This window comes from Budorcas taxicolor, chromosome 2, assembly GCF_023091745.1.
Source record: "Budorcas taxicolor isolate Tak-1 chromosome 2, Takin1.1, whole genome shotgun sequence".
NCBI lineage: Eukaryota > Metazoa > Chordata > Mammalia > Artiodactyla > Bovidae > Budorcas > Budorcas taxicolor.
In genome coordinates this window covers 134,609,376-134,627,681 of record NC_068911.1, presented here as the reverse complement: position 1 = coordinate 134,627,681, position 18,306 = coordinate 134,609,376, and the positions used below count along the sequence as shown (strand labels likewise).

The following is an 18,306-nucleotide window of genomic DNA, read 5'->3' as shown; positions in this document are numbered from 1 at the left end:
GTATACAAATTTAAGGAATTGAATTTGCCTTCTAATGCTTGTATATCATTTTTATATTTAGATTCCTGATTTATTTGTAATGTGTGGTATGCAGTCTGGATCTAATTTATTCTTTCCCCAAATAGATGTCCCAACACCATTTATTTTAAAAAAAAATCTATCTTTGCCCTAGAGTTTTGAGATGCCATGTTTATGCATAAGATTTAAGCTTCCATATAAGTTTTTTTTTTCTGGACTTCTATTCTATTCCATTGGTGTTTATCAATTCAAGTGCCAAGACCTTACAATTTTTTTTTAAGAAAAGATAAATCCTTTGTTGCAGCAATCTTTAACATGCTAAATGCCTTGTGAATATTCAAAAAGGGAATATGAAATGCAGCATTTCCCAAGGTCAATCATATTTAGTAGGCATTTCCCATATATTTCATGACTCTACCTTGGGAAAAGTCCTTAAGACCATTCTCTTTTATTTAAAGACTTAAAGTATGTTTTGAAGTCTGGTAGGGCTGGTCCCCTTCCCTCTTGTAGTTTTCTTTTCCTGTAACTTCCTGACTATTCTCACTCTTTATAAAAACTTTGTTAACTTGTTGATCTCATAATAAAAGCCTTTTAAAAAACTAAAGATTGCATTACATTGATAAATTAAGTAGAACTGACATCTTTATGATGTTGGTCTGTCCTATCCAGAGATGTTTTTTCGTTATTCAGCTCTACTTTTGTGTCTTTCAGAAGTGTTTTAAAGTTTTCCTCCTAAGAGTTTTGCACACTTCTTGTTAAGATTATTCCTCAGGTGGGGCTTCTTCTACTTTATATACTTCAATTATTTATCTATATTAAGACTATAGATTACTGTATGTAAATTTCATGTCCTGCTTCCTTATTGAATTTTTAAAATATTTGAGTTAGTAGTATTATTAATTCTCTAGGTTTCAGATATACTATCAGACCATCTTCAAATAGAGATAGTGTTACTTCTTTTCTTTCAGTTCTCTTGCCTCTATTTGATTTTTCTTACCTAACTGAATGGACTAATGCTACCAGTTAGTAACATGTTGAGTCATAGTAGAGACAGTAGACAACTTTGCTTGTTCCTGATCTTAGTAAATGTTTCCACTATTTCCCCACCAAATGAAATATCTGAAGCTTCAAACTTCAAATACTGGCTTAATTGCTATTTTTGTGAGTGTTTTAACAGGAAAAGTTGTTGAATTTTGCCAGGGACCATTTATTAATAAAGATATATGGAGATAATTGCATAATTTTTCTCCTTATATCATAAGGAGAAATTCATTATTAGTGAATTTCCTATTATTGAACCAACTTATTGCATTCCTAGAATTAGTCTCACTTGATTTTTGCATATTATTTTCTTTGTGGTATTAGATTCTGTTTTTATTATTTAGTATCTTTATATCAATATTTTTGTTATATTCATCTATTGGAGAAGGAAATGGCAACCCAATCCAGTATTCTTGCCTGGAGAATCGCATGAACAGAGGAGCGTGGTGGGCTACAGTCCGTGGGGTCGCATAGAGTTGGACACAAAAAACCTGTTGATGAAAGTGAAAGAAGATAGTGAAAAAGTTGGCTTAAAGCTCAACATTCAGAAAACGAAGATCATGGTATCTGTTCCCATCGCTTCATGGCAAATAGATGGGGAAACAGTGGAAACTGTGTCAGACTATTCTTTGGGGGCTCCAAAATCACTGCAGATGGTGATTGCACCCATGAAATTAAAAGACACTTACTCCTTGGAAGGAAAGTTATGACCAACTTAGATAGCATATTGAAAAGCAGAGACGTTACTTTGCCAACAAAGGTCCATCCAGTCAAGGCTAAGTTTTTCCAGTGGTCTGTATGGATGTGAGAGTTGGACTGTGAAGAAAGCTGAGTGCCGAAGAATTGATGCTTTTGAACTGTGGTGCTGGAGAAGACTCTTGAGAGTCCCTTGGACTGCAAGGAGATCCAACCAGTCCATCCTGAAGGAGATCAGTTGTGGGTGTTCATTGGAAGGAATGATGCTAAAGCTGAAACTCCAGTACTTTGGCCACCTCATGTGAAGAGTTGACTCATTGGAAAAGACTCTGATGCTGGGAGGGATTAGGGGCAGGAGGAGAAGGGGACGACAGAGGATGAGATGGCTGGATGGCATCACCGACTCGATGGACGTGAGTCTGAGTGAACTCCGGGTGTTGGTGATGGACAGGGAGGCCTGGCGTGCTGCAATTCATTGGGTCGCAAAGAGTCGGACACGACTGAGTGACTGAGCTGAACTGAACTGAACTGAAGTGCCTTCGCGTTCATCTCTAATTTTCTTCATGGGTTTAGGTATCAATGCTATGCTTGCTTTGTAAAAAGAATAAGAAAATTTTCGTTAATGGTGCCATGGCTGTTGCTATTGCTAACTCACTTCAGTCGTGTCCGACTCTGTGCGACCCCATAGACAGCAGCCCACCAGGCTCCCCACCCCTCCCCGTTCCTGGATTCTCCAGGCAAGAACACTGGAGTGGGTTGCCATTTCCTTCTCCAGTGCATGAAAGCAAAAGGTGAAAGTGAAATCACTCAGTCATGTCTGACTTAGCAACCCCATGGACTGCAGCCCAGCAAAATTGATGCTGTTGGTGGTAAGCAATTTGAACAGACCATTTTCTATTTTAAAAAGAGAGAGAGAGAGAGAGAGAGAGCTAGCAATGAGCTATCACCAATGAAAAGCACCGGGCCCAGATGATTTCACAGGGAATTCTACCAAATTCAAAAATTAAGTATCCCATGGCACCATTGGAGAAGGCAATGGCACCCCGCTCCAGTACTCTTGCCTGGAAAATCCCATGGATGGAGGAGCCTGGTGGGCTACAGCCCATGGGGTTGCTAAGAGTCGGACATGACTGAGCTACTTCACTTTCACTTTTCACTTTCATGCCCTGGAGAAGGAAATGGCAACCCACTTCAGTGTTCTTACCTGGAGAATCCCAGGCATGTGGAGCCTGGTGGGCTGCTGTCTGTTGGGTTGCACAAAGTCGGATATGACTGAAGCAACTTAGCAGCAGCAGCAGGAGATATACATTATATTTAGGTTTTAAAATACATTTGGAGGTCTGCAAAGTAGTCTTTTATGGTTTTTCAAAAATCTTATTTCTTGTTTGTGTTTTATCCTTGTATAGTGATTAAGCTAGCTAGTGGTTTGTATATTTTGTTGGCTCTGTAGATCAATTTGGGCCTCCTAGCAGCTCAGTGGTAAAGAACCCGCCTGCCGATGCAGGAGACCTGGATTCAATCCCTGGATTGGGAAGATCCTTTGGAGAAGGAAGTGGCAACCCACTCTAATATTCTTGCTTGGAATATTCCATGGAAATAGGAGCCTGGCAGGCTACAGTCCATAGGGTCTCAAAGAGTCAGACTCGGCTGAGCAACTGAGCACACACACAGTCATAGATCAGTTTGAGAATCGATTCTTTAACAGTATTGAATCTTTCCAGTCATAAACATGGAATGTTTTCCATTCATTTAAATCTTTAATTTCACTCAGGAATGTTTTATAGTTTTCATTGTACTAGTCTTACATTTCTTCTTTTAAATTTACTCCTATTTTATTATTTTCATGCTATTTCTAATGTAATTGTTTTCTTTTTATTTCCAGATTTTTCATTGCTAGTATATAGAAATGCAGTTCATTTTTATATTTTGTTCTTATAGCCTAAGACTTTGCTGAACTAAGTTGTTAATTCTAGTAGTTTCTCTCCTTCTTCCTCTTCTTTTTTTGGTGGATTTTTAAGGAATTTCTGTATACAGAACTGTGTCACCTGCAAATAAAGATAGTTCTAGTTCTTTTTATCAAATGTGGATACCTTTACTTCCTTTTTCTCGTCTGATTGCCCTGAATAGAACCTGTAGTACGATGTTGATTAAAAATAGAGTGAGCCAGAAATGTAAAGTAATGCTCAAAATTCTCCAAGCCAGGCTTCAGCAATACGTGAACCGTGAACGCCCTGATGTTCAAGCTGGTTTTAGAAAAGGCAGAGGAACCAGAGAGCAAATTGCCAACATCCGCTGGATCATGGAAAAAAGCAAGAGAGTTCCAGAAAAACATCTATTTCTGCTTTATTGACTATGCCAAAGCATTTGACTGTGTGGATCACAAGAAACTGTGGAAAATTCTGAAAGAGATGGGAATACCAGACCACCTGACCTGCCTCTTGAGAAACCTATATGCAGGTCAGGAAGCAACAGTTAGAACTGGACATGGAACAACAGACTGGTTCCAAATAGGAAAAGGAGTACGTCAAGGTTGTATATTGTCACCCTGCTTATTTAACTTCTATGCAGAGTACATCATGAGAAACGCTGGGCTGGAAGAAGCACAAGCTGGAATCAAGATTGCCTGGAGAAATATCAGTAACTTCAGATATGCAGATGACACCACCCTTATGGCAGAAAGTGAAGAGGAGCTAAAAGGCCTCTTGATGAAAGTGAAAGAGGAGAGTGAAAAAGTTGGCTTAAAGCTCAACATTTAGAAAACGAAGATCATGGCATCCGGTCCCATCACTTCATGGGAAATAGATGGGGAAACAGTGGAAACAGTGTCAGACTTTATTTTTCTGGGCTCCAAAATCACCGAAGATGGTGATTGCAGCCATGAAATTAAAAGACGCTGACTCCTTGGAAGAAAAGTTATGACCAACCTAGATAGCATATTGGAAAGCAGAGACATTACTTTGCCAACAAAGTTCTATCTAGTCAAGGCTATGGTTTTTCCAGTGGTCATGTATGGATGTGAGAGTTGGACTGTGAAGAAGGCTGAGTGCCGAAGAATTGATGCTTTTGAACTGTGGTGCTGGAGAAGACTCTTGAGAGTCCCTTGGACTGCAAGGAGATCCAACCAGTCCATTTTGAAGGAGATCAGCCCTGGGATTTCTTTGGAAGGAATGATGCTAAAACTGAAGCTCCAGTACTTTGGCAACCTCATGCGAAGAGTTGACTCATCGGAAAAGACTTTGATGCTGGGAGGGATTGGGGGCAGGAGGAGAAGGGGACGACCGAGGATGAGATGGCTGGATGGCATCACCAACTCAATGGACATGAGTTTGAGTGAACTCCGGGTGTTGGTGATGGACAGGGAGCCCTGGCGTGCTGTGATTCATGGGGTCACAAACAGTCAGATATGACTGACAACTGAACTGAACTGAATCTTAAAGTGGAAAATATTCAGTCTTTCACCATTGAGTGTGATGTTGGAGAATTTCGCGTCTATTCCTCGTCTGTTCAAAGTTTTTATTTAGAATACATTTCAGAACTTCCCTGGTGGTCCAGTGGTTGAGACTCTGCACTCCCATTGCAGGAGGCCCAGGTTCAATCCCTGGTTGGGGAACTAGTCCTACATGCTATAACTGAGATCCAGTGCAGCCAAATAAATAAGTAAATATTTTTTAAAAAAAGAATATATCTTGATTTTGTCAAATACATTTTCTGCATCTAGCTAAATTATGTCATTTTGTCCTTTATTGGACAAACTTACTAATATGACATTATATTTATTTTATTACATTGATTTTTCAGATGAAAAAAATCCCACTTGGTCATGGTGTATGGTTCTTTTTAATATGTTGTAGAATTTAATTTACTAATATCTTGTGGAAGATTTTTGTCTCTGTATTTGTAAGGAATAATGATTTATTGTTTTTTCATCTTGTGATGCCCGTCTGGCTTTGGTATTAATGTAATACTGACCTCATAGAATAACTTGGGATGTGTACTTTCCTCTTCTTTTTTTTCTTTTTCCTTGAGTTTGTTAAAGATTGTAAGTATTTGATAGAATTCACCAGTGAAACAGTTTGGGCCTAAGTTGTTTTTGTTTGGTTTGGTAGGAAGAGCTTCAGTTAGTTATTTAATTTCTTTACTTGTTATAAGTCTCTCCAGATATTCTTCAGTTCAGTTCAGTTGCTCAGTCGTGTCCGACTCTTTGCGACCCCATGAGTCCCAGCACTCCAGGCCTCCCTGTCCATCACCAACTCCCGGAGGTCACTCAGACTCACGTCCATCGAGTCAGTGATGCCATCCAGCCATCTCATCCTCTGTCATCCCCTTCTCCTCCTGCCCACAATCCCTCCCAGCATCAGAGTCTTTTCCAATGAGTCAACTCTTTGCATGAGGTAGCCAAAGTACTGGAGTTTCAGCTTTAGCATCATTCCTTCCAAAGAAATCCCAGGGTTGATCTCCTTCAGAATGGACTGGTTGGATCTGCTTGCAGTCCAAGGGACTCTCAAGAGTCTTCTCCAACACCACAGTTCAAAAGCATCAGTTCTTCGGCGCTCAGCTTTCTTCATAGTCCAACTCTCACATCCACACATGACCACGGGAAAAACCATAGCGTTGACTAGACAGACCTTTGTTGGCAAAGTAATGTCTCTGCTTCAGTTTTGATAATATGTGCCTTGATAGGAATTTTTCCATTTCATCGACATTTCTAATTGGTTAACATAAAATTGTTTCAGGTTGTAAGTAGTTACCTTGTATGGCAATAAACTTTTGCAGATGCAGTGAAGTTTAGGATTTGTGATGGAGGCCATTATCCTGGATTATCTCATGGGTCCTATGTGTAATCACAAATGTCCTTATGAGAGAGAGAGAGGGATATTTGGACACACTCAGAAGAGAAGGCAATGTGATCACACAGGCAGAGGTTGGAGTGATGTGACCACAAACTAAGGAATGCTGGCTTGTTGTCAGAAGCTATAAGGCATAAGACTGGATTTTTCCTTAAAATTTTGGCCCAAGGGGACTGATATTAGACTTCTGGTCTACACAACTGTGAAAAAACAAATTTTTGTTGTTTTAGGTCACCAAGTTTGTAGCAATTTGTATAGCAGCTACAAGAACTAATACAATGCTATTTCTTTATAATCCTTTTAATTTTGTAAGATCAGTGGTATACCCCTTTCGTTTTTGGTTTTGGTAATTTGTAACCTGTATCTTTTATCTTCATCAGTATAGCTAAAAATTTGGCAGTTTTGGTGATCTTTTCAAGAACCTACCTTTAGTTTCATTGATTTTCTGTTTTTTTTGTTTGTTTGTTTTAATCTTAATAATTTCTATTCTAACCTTTATTTTCTTCCTCTTCCTTGCTTTGAGTTGAGATTGCTTTTATTTTTCTAAGTATGTTTAATGCTGATTTTTAGCTGAGCACTGCTTTAGGGGACTTCATGAATTTTGTGTTGTGTTTCATTTTTATTCAGCTCATAATACATCTGACTTCTGTTGTTTTTCTTCTTTGGCTTAGAGCTTATTTACAAATGTTTTTAATTTCCAGGATTTGTGTATTTCCCACATTTCCTTGTGTTCTTATAATTTATTCTGTTGAAGTAGGAGAACATTCTTTGTTTGATTTCAATTTTGCCAAATTTTATTGAATCTGGTTTTATAGGCTAGCATATGGTACATCTTACAGAATGTCCTATGTGCAGATAAAGATATGTATTTTGGGGGGTTTTGTTCAATATTTTGTTTGTGAGATTCATTCATGCTGTGTGGACATGTAGTTACTCATTTTCCTTGCTTTGTAATATTCCATTGTATGAACATAACACATTATATTTATCTATTCCATTGTTAATGAATATTTGGGTTGTTTCTATTTTTTCGCTATGGTGAATAATACAGCTGTAACTGTTCTTGTATATGTCTTTTAATACACATGTTTTTCCATTCTGTTGGGGATATATCTAAGAATGGAATTTCTGGGTCATTATTATGTATATATTCAACCAAATACCAAATTTTTTCAAAGAGAATATACCAATTTATATTCCCACTGGCAGTGTGTTAGAGTTCTAAATAATCTCCGTCCTTCCATTTCATAGTGCCCATCTTTTAATGATTGGACATCTCAGGAAAGTGTAGTGGTATCTCTTTGTGGTGTTAGCTTTCATTTCCCTGATGACTAATGAGGGTGAGTTCCCTTCCAAATGATTATGAGTGATCTTATAAACTATTTTGTGAAGTGCTTGTTCCCCATTTTTCTGTTGGATGTCTAACTTTTTCTTACTAGTTTGTATACTTTTGTGTATCCATTCTAGTTATAGGCCCTTTGTCAGTTATACTAAACATGTTGCAAAAATCTTCCAGTGTCTTATCTTTTCACTTTCCTCTGTGTGTGTATGTGTGTTCTCAGTGGTGTCTGACTCTTTGTAACCCCATGGACTGCAGCTCGCCAGGCACCTCTGTCCATGGAATTTTGCTGGCAGTAATACTGGAGTGGGTTGCCATTTCCTCCTCCAGGGATTGGAACCCATGCTTCCTGCATTTCCTACATTGACAGGTGGATTCTTTACCACTGCGCCACCTGGGGAGCCCCTTCACCTTCCTAATGGTGTCATTTAATAAAAGTTATTAAATTTAATGTAGTTTAATATTCCAAACTTTTTTTGTGGTTATTGCTCTGTGTTCTGTTTTAGAAATCTACCTATATCATCTTCTAATTGTTTATATCATGAAAACGTCATGAAAATCTTCTTCTGTATTATCTTTTAATCGTTTTTCCTTTCACATTGAGATCTACAAATCACTGTACCTGATTCTGTGTGTGTATGTGTGGTATGAGTCAGGTTTTCTCTTCTTTTTTTCTCTCTTTTTTTTCCTTTTGTTCTTCATTCTTTTCTCTTCTTTCCTTTCTCTCTCTCTTTCTGCTTTTTCTTCTTTCTCTCTCTTTCTTCTGTGTGGCAATTTCTACTTACTCATTTGAGAGTGTTTTTTTTCCCCACTATTCTTTAGTTCTGTCTTTGTCACAAGTGAAGTTTGCATAAATGTTTGTTTCCAGACTCTCTAATGAGTTTATTTGGTGCATTTATCTATTGTTATGCTAATACTAATTCCATTCTCCAAGGGCTTCCTTTGTGGCTCAGCTGGTGACCAATACGCCTGCAATGCCAGAGATCTGGGTTTGATCCCTGGGTTGGGAAGATCTCCTGGAGAAGGGAAAGGCTACCCCCACTCCAGTATTCTGGCCTGGAGAATTCCATGGACTGTATAGTTCATGGGGTCGCAAAGAGTTGGACACGACTGAGCAAATTTCACTTCACTTCACTTTATGGTAATGCTGTTAGACATTAATAAATAATGTCTTTATTTCTTTAATTTTTAAGTATGTCATCCTGTTTTTCTTCAAGATTGTCTTGGAAAAGCTCATCAGTTTCCACAGGAAGACATGTTGGAACTTTGATTTTGATTGCCTAAAACTATAGCTCAATTTGAGGAAATGAATTACATATATTTATATAGATATATATAATATAAAATATGTAGATATGTATATTTATTTTTATATATGCATGTATAAAGTATATATAACCTACTTATGTATAATAATATAAATATATATATAAATATATATAATACAACTTCTTTATGCTTTTACACTTATTTATTTTGTCTGCGCTCCTCATCCCCTAGTCTTTAATTTTTTACTTCTTCAGACCCGCTTGAAAAATTGTCACCTCCTGTGTTTATGCAGTGGTTTATAGGCATCCTGAATGGGGCTTGGTACTGGATTCATAACCCTTGCTTCTCTTTAGCTCCAGAGTTGTGACCGTTAGTACTTTCAGAAAAGGGGACAAGCAAATAGGGAACTAAGTATTACCTTCATCCAAGGCATTCTGGTGATGAGTCACAGTTGAAAACTATTATGGAATTCTTACCTCCATATCATATTGAAGGCAATGGGCATATCAGATGGAGCAGTTGTTCATTCTGAGCAGACTGTGCCGAGGTGGGCATACATGTGGGAACTGGCAGCTTCAAACCTCCAGAAAGATAGATTTGGAAAGAGAGACCTAGGTATCTAAATGTGGCTTCTTAGCAGTATTCTCCAAATTTCTTTGACTGCACAATATTATCAATAAAAATATGTGAACATCTTTAACCAATATTTTGAATATTTATTTATACTTTATAAAATGTAATGCAATTCACTTTATAGATTCTACAATATACAAAAATTAAAAATTATAAATAAGCAGTATTTCTAAAACTGATTTTTAATTCATTTTGTTTATTAGTAGTACAGAACTCAATAAGTATCACTATTTTTGAAAAACATGATTTAATACTTAGTGATGTAGTGGTTTGAAGGTCTGGTTTGAGGCAAATTTATTTCAGTATTTGGTTTCTAATGCTGTTATATTTAGAAAAGATACCTTTAAATATTCTAAATTCCAATTGGAAGCAATGGTTTTTTCTTGAGCCTGTTAAATCACAGTACTCATTTTTCATTTCTGGCATGTTATTCAAGTTTTTAGCTCACATGTTTTGCATAAAATGTTACTTCTCTGATTAATTAGTTCTGGTAAACTCTGGGGAGGGCTTTCATTTTTTTACATTTAAAAGGAAAAATGGTCTCAAGCTGCTGCTGGGCTTCCCTGGTAGCTCAGCTGGTAAAGATCTGGAGACTTCTCATGAACAGAGGAGTCCATGGGGTTGCAAAGAGCCAGACACAACTGAGTGACTAAGCACAGCACACAGCACACAGCACACAGCACACAACCTGCTGAAACTCTCCATTTGTGAATTTCTTAAACAAAAGGGTTTCTAAATTTTTAAAATGTGATACTGTAAGCTTCTAGGGTGCTCATAACACATTTGCATACACATAAAGTAACATTAGAAGGAAATATTTCCAGTAGTTTTTAAAATGTTCTCATCTTAACATGAGTTTATTTCAAAAAGATAGTTATTTTCATACTCATTAAAATGTCACCACCCTACTCTGAAAGGACAGATTAAGAAGTATATATTTTAAAATATTTGCTAGTTTGTGTACTACTGACAGCCATTGAAGAAAAGTTTAGAAGTTGAAACATTTCTTTTTGTAAAACCAAAGTGTATGATGCATCTTTATGTTTACCAACTTTTTAAAAGGGCTTTGCCATGAAATTTCTTGTGATCAATGTTTATCTATTTGCAAAGTAAACTAAATATTCTACTACTCAAGGTAATGTAATTGATTGACCTACTTAACTAGCAAACGCAATACCCAAACTGTTTTAAAGAATTCCATGTACCTGTAGCTTATACAATGAATGACAGTATCTGACCAATTGAATAAATTATTGTTTTTCCATGTATAAGATATGTGCAGAGAATGAGTAAAGATAAACTCCCTCTTCTCAGCATTTGTTTTTCTTATAGTGAAACTGTCATTGTTTTTTTACTTGTCTTCAACACTGGCCTGAACTTCTCAAGGGCAGGAACATTACAAGCTGAAATCAGCACAATGCCAGGCATATAATCCTGCCAGTACACTAGTGAATGCTAATTGATGTAAGGATAGTGAGGTTGCCATTCGCGCTAGGAGGGGGAGAATGCTAGGAGAAGGTAAACCTGTAGGCTGGTGGGTCTTCAAAGAAAACTGTGGAATGAGGGAGAATGGTCCAGAAAGGCCATTGGAAACAAAGTGCAGAGCAATGTAAGTGAATGTAGAGGCTTTTAAATAGAAGTGCCAGGGAGGGACTTCTGTTCAAGGTGGGGCCAAAGGCAGCAGAGATAAAAGGCAAGTGGAATTAATTGGAATTAAAATTCTCTGCAGGTTCAGGAGAAATTCTATGTGGTGTCAGAGGCTTTATGAGACTAGTCTTTAGAAGTTTTGTTCAAGGTTCTAAATAGAATTTTGGCAAAGAGTTGTTTTGCTCATGCTGCTGCCATTGAAGAGAGCTCTGCTCATATGAGGAAGGAAAAGTAAAAAAGATAAAATGAGGGATTGTTAAGTAAAATGCCAAATTGTTAAGGCTAAATTGAGTATTAGTATTCTAAAGAAGTTTTTCCTAATTATTTTGTAGTTATTAAGATGCACTTTCAAAGTAGACTTCCATAAGATCATTAAAACAGAAAGTATGGTGTTCCATATTAAATACACATAGACTGTACACAGATTGATATTTTTGTAACAATACAGTAATTGTCATTCAGTTAGCTTAACCTATGAATTAATCATATATAAAAAGCACATTAAACCAGACAGATGCAACAATAACAAAATGATCCAAGATAAATATTTAAAAAATGTTTTCAGTACACCTCAAGTATTTGTTCTGTCCTTTAAAACAAAAATTTCAACATGACTAAGGATTTATGCATATTATAAGAATTAAACAAGTGATTCTTAAAAGACACATAACAACAAATCTTTTGGGAAATTTTTCCTTATAGATAAGACCATGTTGATTCAAGTTCAGCAATGGTTGAGAATAAATATAATTCTCCTTTTTTCAGGCTAGACTTTTAATAGACCATTTGTTCACTATTCCCCTCACCTTTCCTCGCTTTCCCCTTCCCATCCCTTGCTCTTTACTTTAAAAATCTACATTAAAATGTCTTGTAATTTTTAAATGCTAACCATTATGTGTAGTGACTAGAGCTTTTAAAAACAAAATTAAATATCAACCCACAGATATCAATTGATTGAGTTATTCTGGATGAAATCACACAACCAAAAACCAAAAGCCATCTATTTATTAGTCCTTTCCAGGGTACCTACTATTCCAAAGGATGTAATTGCAGTCCCTGCAGTGGCTGATAACTGAAGGAATATTGAAATAATTTGCACCAGGATTACTGTTGTTTGTGAGATACAGGATCTAGTCCACATTAGATTGAGATGATCATTTTTTGTTATCAAGGAGAACTCACTGTTCATGCTGTTATGTACTTCTCTCCTATCTCACAACACATTTTGTTTCTCTGCTAACTTAACAATAAACTTGGGGTAGAGATGAGTTTTCAAGTCATAAAATATATAATACTAAAATATATAGTATCTGATACTAGACACTCATAAAATACTTGTTGAATTGAAGTGATATTTTATCTAATTATATTCTTCTTTGCCTTCTAAAGTCTCAACTTATTTACATTGTAGATGCTGAGAAAAACTCTTAAAGGGTCTGAAAATAAAGAACCAGAAGTAACACATGAGGCACCAAGTTTGGTGCCATTTGGGGATGTGGTATGTATGACTAAGTCTCAATAAACCCATATAAATTATTTATTTCATATGAAGACAATTTAATGTTTATTACATGGTATCAAAAAGCATGAATAGAAAATGGCTGTCTCTGATAACCATATTCATGAATTTTTCATTTTTATGAGTCAGATAAGCATTCTAATAATCATTGAAATTATAGAAAACATTCTGATTGGCAGAAAAACTGTTATCTGTACTAGGGATTCCCAAGATGTTATGTTTTATCAGTCCTCACCTAATGTAAAATGAAAATGATTCAGAGAGTGACAGCTGTATTGAAGTTAATAAATGAACCATTTTGGCTTTGTATTCTTGTTTATTTTAGGTTTACTTTGAACAAATCTTGCCTATTTTTCTTCTGTATTTCTGCTTTATATTTGTGACTAGATATTGCTAATAAAAAATTTCTAATGAAAAAAATTAACAAATTGAAACTTTAAAAAATATAGTTTGGTGACAGTAAAATGAAAGAAAAATTAACTTTTTTTTAAAAAAGACATTCTCTGTGTTTTTATTTTGATTGTTATAGGTCGGCTGCCTGGCCATTCATGTAAGAAACTGCAAACATTTTACGCCTAAGAGTATCCTTTCTTTTGATTTAACGATCATACTATGATCATATGTCACTGTTTCAGTTATATACTGCTGCCTTACAAAACACTCAAAGACTCAGTAGCTTGAAACATTTACCATTTTACTACCAATCATTCTCTGTGCATTCACTAAGCGGTTCTTCTGCTTCACATTTTCACAGCTGGGGCTGTAGTTCAAAAGGGCTGGTATGTCCAAAAGAACTCATTTAAGTGTCTGGTGCCTTAATGAGAATGCCTGAAAGACTGGACTTAGCTGAGAGGCTGGACCTTTCTTTCCATGTAGTCCCAGGGTCATGTCTTTCATCATTAATTTTTATTTTAAAATATTAAAATTCTATCTTGATTACTGAAGTTTCTGGTGTCCACTTAACTTTGTACCCTGGGTGGTGCCTCTCTCACCTTGTCCTCATCTCAGCCATGGTCGTGTCCATTGCATGTTAAAATTGTCACAGGACTAGGCCAGATTCAGGAGCAGAGGAGAATATTAAGTTCACTTTTTGAGGCAAGGAGTGACAAAAGATTTTTAACTATCTGTAATGCACCTCAATCATCGTGTAAGTTTAAGAAAAAATATTTATCTTCTTGGATGATAGTACTAATTTATTTCTGTGTCTCTTAAACATTGTTTAAAGAATTTATTTTTCTCTGTGACTTTAAGTAAGTTGAATGCTTATCATTTGATTTATTGTGGCATAAAACCAGCCTCATTATGAAGGCTTGATGGTTCTTTTTTATGTAAAGTGAATTATTGAAGAGAATTCTATATAAGCAGAGTTTTAAAGATAAAACATAGAAACAAAATTGTTTTAATTCATGGAGTGCTATGAAAGATAAAAATACTGACCAGTATAGTATATGTGAAGTAGATAGTGAAGTGAATTACAAGATAGAGTGCTGCTTTAAATTTTGTTGTCCTAAAATTAAGAATAGATTATTCTGAATTATTATATTTTTTGAATTTCCACATAATTATTAGAAAAAGTTTTCAAGTATGTGTTGTGAATATTTGGTTACCTTAAAAATAATATATAGGAACATTTTCAAAATAATTATAATGAAAATGTGAGGATAAAAATATGAGAAGTAATCTAGTGAAGAATCAACCATCTTTTCCTGATTGTGCCTACCACCAATGGGGAAAAATACTATTTTAAAATGCTTTCCTTCTTTCTTTATTTGATTGAGTCTTAGGTTTTGGCCTGAATTGTTTAATTGGTTAATTTTAATAATGTGTTACTGTCAATTACAACAAAATTTGCTTCCTAAATATGTGTTTTCAGTCATTTCCCAGCATTACAGTAATTTGTTCATTCGCATCTCTATTAACAATGTGGTGAAATGTACAAAAACTTGTAGCTTGCTATCCCAAAACACTGAAAAGGACTTTATGATTACATTTGATGAAGTGAAGTATTTTTCTGTACAGGTAACGTTAAATTTCTCTTCTAGAAAAAGTAATGTATTTTTTATAATTTGAAATATTCTACACTAATATGTTTTTTCCTCAGAGGATAGGAAAAATACAAAAGCAGTGTTCTTTTATTTGATATTTTACAGTATTTATTTCTATATTATGGGCTATATTGATGTTTTTGCAGCTTACTGTAAAATGTATAATTGTGGTGTTCTCTGAGAGCTTGTTGTTGGTGATTCTCAGTGTTTATCACACATGCATGCATTCTTCTCTATCTCACTCTTTCCCTCCCATCTGCCCTCTTCCACCTGTCTTAGTCAGGGTGGGCATTAATGGCAAACTACCACAGACTGGGTGGCTTAAAAAACAGACCTTTATTTCTTGCTTTTCTGGAAGGTAGCAAGTTCCTTCAGTTCAGTTCAGTAGCTTAGTCGTGTCCGACTCTTTGAGACCCCATGAATTGCAGCATGCCAGGCCTCTCTGTCCATCACCAACTCCCGGAGTTCACCCAAACTCATGTCCATCGAGTCAGTGATGCCATCCAGCCATCTCATCCTCTATCATCCCCTTCTCCTCCTGCCCCCAATCCCTCCCAGCATCAGGGTCTTTTCCAATGAGTCAACTCTTCGCATGAGGTGGCCAAAGTACTGGAGTGTCAGCTTTAGCATCAGTCCCTTCATTGAACACCCAGGACTGATCTTCTTTAGAATGGACTGGTTGGATCTCCTTGCAGTCCAAGGGACTCTCAAGAGTCTTCTCCAACACCACAGTTCAAAAGCATCAGTTCTTCGGCACTCAGCTTTCTTCACAGTACAACTCTCACATCCATACATGACCACTGGAAAAACCATAGCCTTGACTAGACGGACCTATGTTGGCAAAGTAATGTCTCTGCTTTTGAATATGCTGTCTAGGTTGCTCATCAATTTTCTTCCAAGGAGTAAGTGTCTTTTAATTTCAGGGCTGCAATCACCATCTGCAGTGATTTTGGAGCCCCCAAAAATAAAGTCTGACACTGTTTCCACTGTTTCCCCATCTATTTCCCATGAAGTGATGGGACCAGATGCCATGATCTTTGTTTTCTGAATGTTGAGCTTTAAGCCAACTTTTTCAATCTCCTCTTCACTTTCATCAAGAGGCCTTTTAGTTCCTTTTCATTTTCTGCCATAAGGGTGGTGTCATCTGCATATCTGAGGTTATTGATATTTCTCCCAGCAATCTTGATTCCAGCTTGTGCTTCCTCCAGCCCAGAGTTTCTCATGATGTTCTCTGCATAGAAGTTAAATAAGCAGGGTGACAATATACAGCCTTGATGTACTCCTTTTCCTATTTGGAACCAGTCTGTTGTTCCATGTCCTGTTCTAACTGTTGCTTCCTGACCTGTGTATAGGTTTCTCAAGAGGCAGGTCAGGTGGTCTAGTATTCCTTTCTCTTTCAGAATTTTCCACAGTTTCTTGTGATCCACACAGTCAAAGGCTTTGGCATAGTCAATAAAGCAGAAATAGATGTTTTTCTAGAACTCTCTTGCTTTTTTCCATGATCCAGCAGATGTTGGCAATTTGATCTCTGGTTCCTCTGCCTTTTCTAAAACCAGCTTGAACATCAGGAAGTTCATGGTTCACATATTGCTGAAGCCTGGCTTGGAGAATTTTGAGCATTACTTTACTAGCGTGTGAGATGAGTGCAATTGTGTGGTAGTTTGAGCATTCTTTGGCATTGCCTTTCTTTGGAATTGGAATGGAAACTGACCTTTTCCAGTCCTGTGGCCACTGCTGAGTTTTCCAATTTTGCTGGCATATTGAGTGCAGCAGTTTCACAGCATCATCTTTTAGGATTTGAAATAATTCAACTGGGATTCTACCACCTCCACTAGCTTTGTTCATAGTGATGCTTTCTAAGGCCCACTTGACTTCACATTCCAGGAGGTCTGGCTCCTTAGAAGGACACTATCAGAATTCAGAAGGCTCCAATTCTCATGACCTAGTTACCTCCTGGACATCCCATGAACAAATACCATTGCACTGGAGATTTAGGCTACAACATGACTTTTGAGAGGACCCAAATGTTCAGGCGATAAGCACACCTTTTTTTTTAATCTCCTTTTTCTTTACCTGTCTGCTTTCTTCTTATGTAGACTCTCTCTCATTCCTTTTGCACGGATTAGCTTATTTAGTCTTTATAACAACCCCTTGCTATACTCTTATGTATATAGTCTTATTATCATCTTTGTTTTGCAGATGAAGAAATAGGTTCTGTAAGGTTTAAAGAAATTTCTTAAGGTTATCGAACTAGTAATTGGTGGAGCTGAGAATGCAGTCAGTCTGGCTTCAACTGGCTTCATTAAACTGTCTCTCACACCAGGGCTTGCTCTGCTGAGTTTACTTCTTTTTACAGTTAAGCTTTCTAGAATCCAAATGTATCTCAGAGCTGTCTTTAAAATGAAAGATACTATTTCATTTAGCTGCAGGATTCCTTGATTAGTCCAATTGTTTTCTGATAGTTTTATTACATCTGTTGAATTTTAGTGAAATCCTAAAACATTTTCTCTATGTCATATATATGTATATATGTGTGTGTGTGTGTGTATACATATGTGTGTATATATATATATTTCAAACTTCATTTTGCTTAAGTGTTGAGTATTGAAAATATTTCTTTAAACGTGTTTAAAAAAGCATTATTTTCCTAGATGGAATCCATACTATTTCTTTTACTTTGCAAATAATTTTCCTATGCTTTATTGCCAAATTTTTAGGAATTTTGTAGATATATGTTCATTTAAATAAAACTTGCAAGTAATACTGGAAAAATATAAATTAATAGAGTGCTTATTTTCATTAGATAATCAAAATATTCTTCCTATGTTTAATAGGAGATATTAGTTTGATCATAATAAGAGGAGAGTTTTAGTGGAACTCTAATGGAAAGTTTTGGAATTATCTAGTAATATTAACATAGAAAATTGGACAAGCAAAAAAAGAAATGTGAACAAAAAGCAAGACATTAATTCCAGGAAAATTAAAAAAATTTTACAGGACTAGAAACATAATCATTGTAAGTGTATTATTAAATCCTACCAATAGTTACATGTACATATTATAAATACTAAGTGTTAGTTTAACAAAAAAGTATGAAATATATTGGAGGACTAATGGGAAAAGAAATGTGAAAACTGTGGGACGAGGCTCCTGACAGCTGATATTTTTCTTCCACAATAAGCAGTCAATAGATTGTATCTATATGATGTCAGTGTTCATAGTAGCATTATTTATAGTGCCAAGATATGGACG

At 36.2% G+C, this 18,306-nt stretch overlaps 1 protein-coding gene and 1 non-coding gene across 2 annotated transcripts in view; both read left to right on the top strand.

Annotated features, from left to right (window-relative positions):
• Positions 1-18,306, top strand: part of C2CD6 (C2 calcium dependent domain containing 6) — a 122,490-nt gene that overhangs the window by 1,836 nt on the left and 102,348 nt on the right. Inside the window, exons 2-4 of the mRNA XM_052635993.1 lie at positions 12,902-12,988; positions 13,539-13,590; positions 14,883-15,028. Coding sequence (XP_052491953.1) covers positions 12,902-12,988; positions 13,539-13,590; positions 14,883-15,028 — 285 coding nt within the window. The remainder of the gene's footprint in view (positions 1-12,901; positions 12,989-13,538; positions 13,591-14,882; positions 15,029-18,306) is intronic.
• Positions 5,293-5,365, top strand: TRNAG-CCC (transfer RNA glycine (anticodon CCC)). The gene has a single exon. It is a non-coding gene; the product is annotated as a tRNA-Gly (tRNA).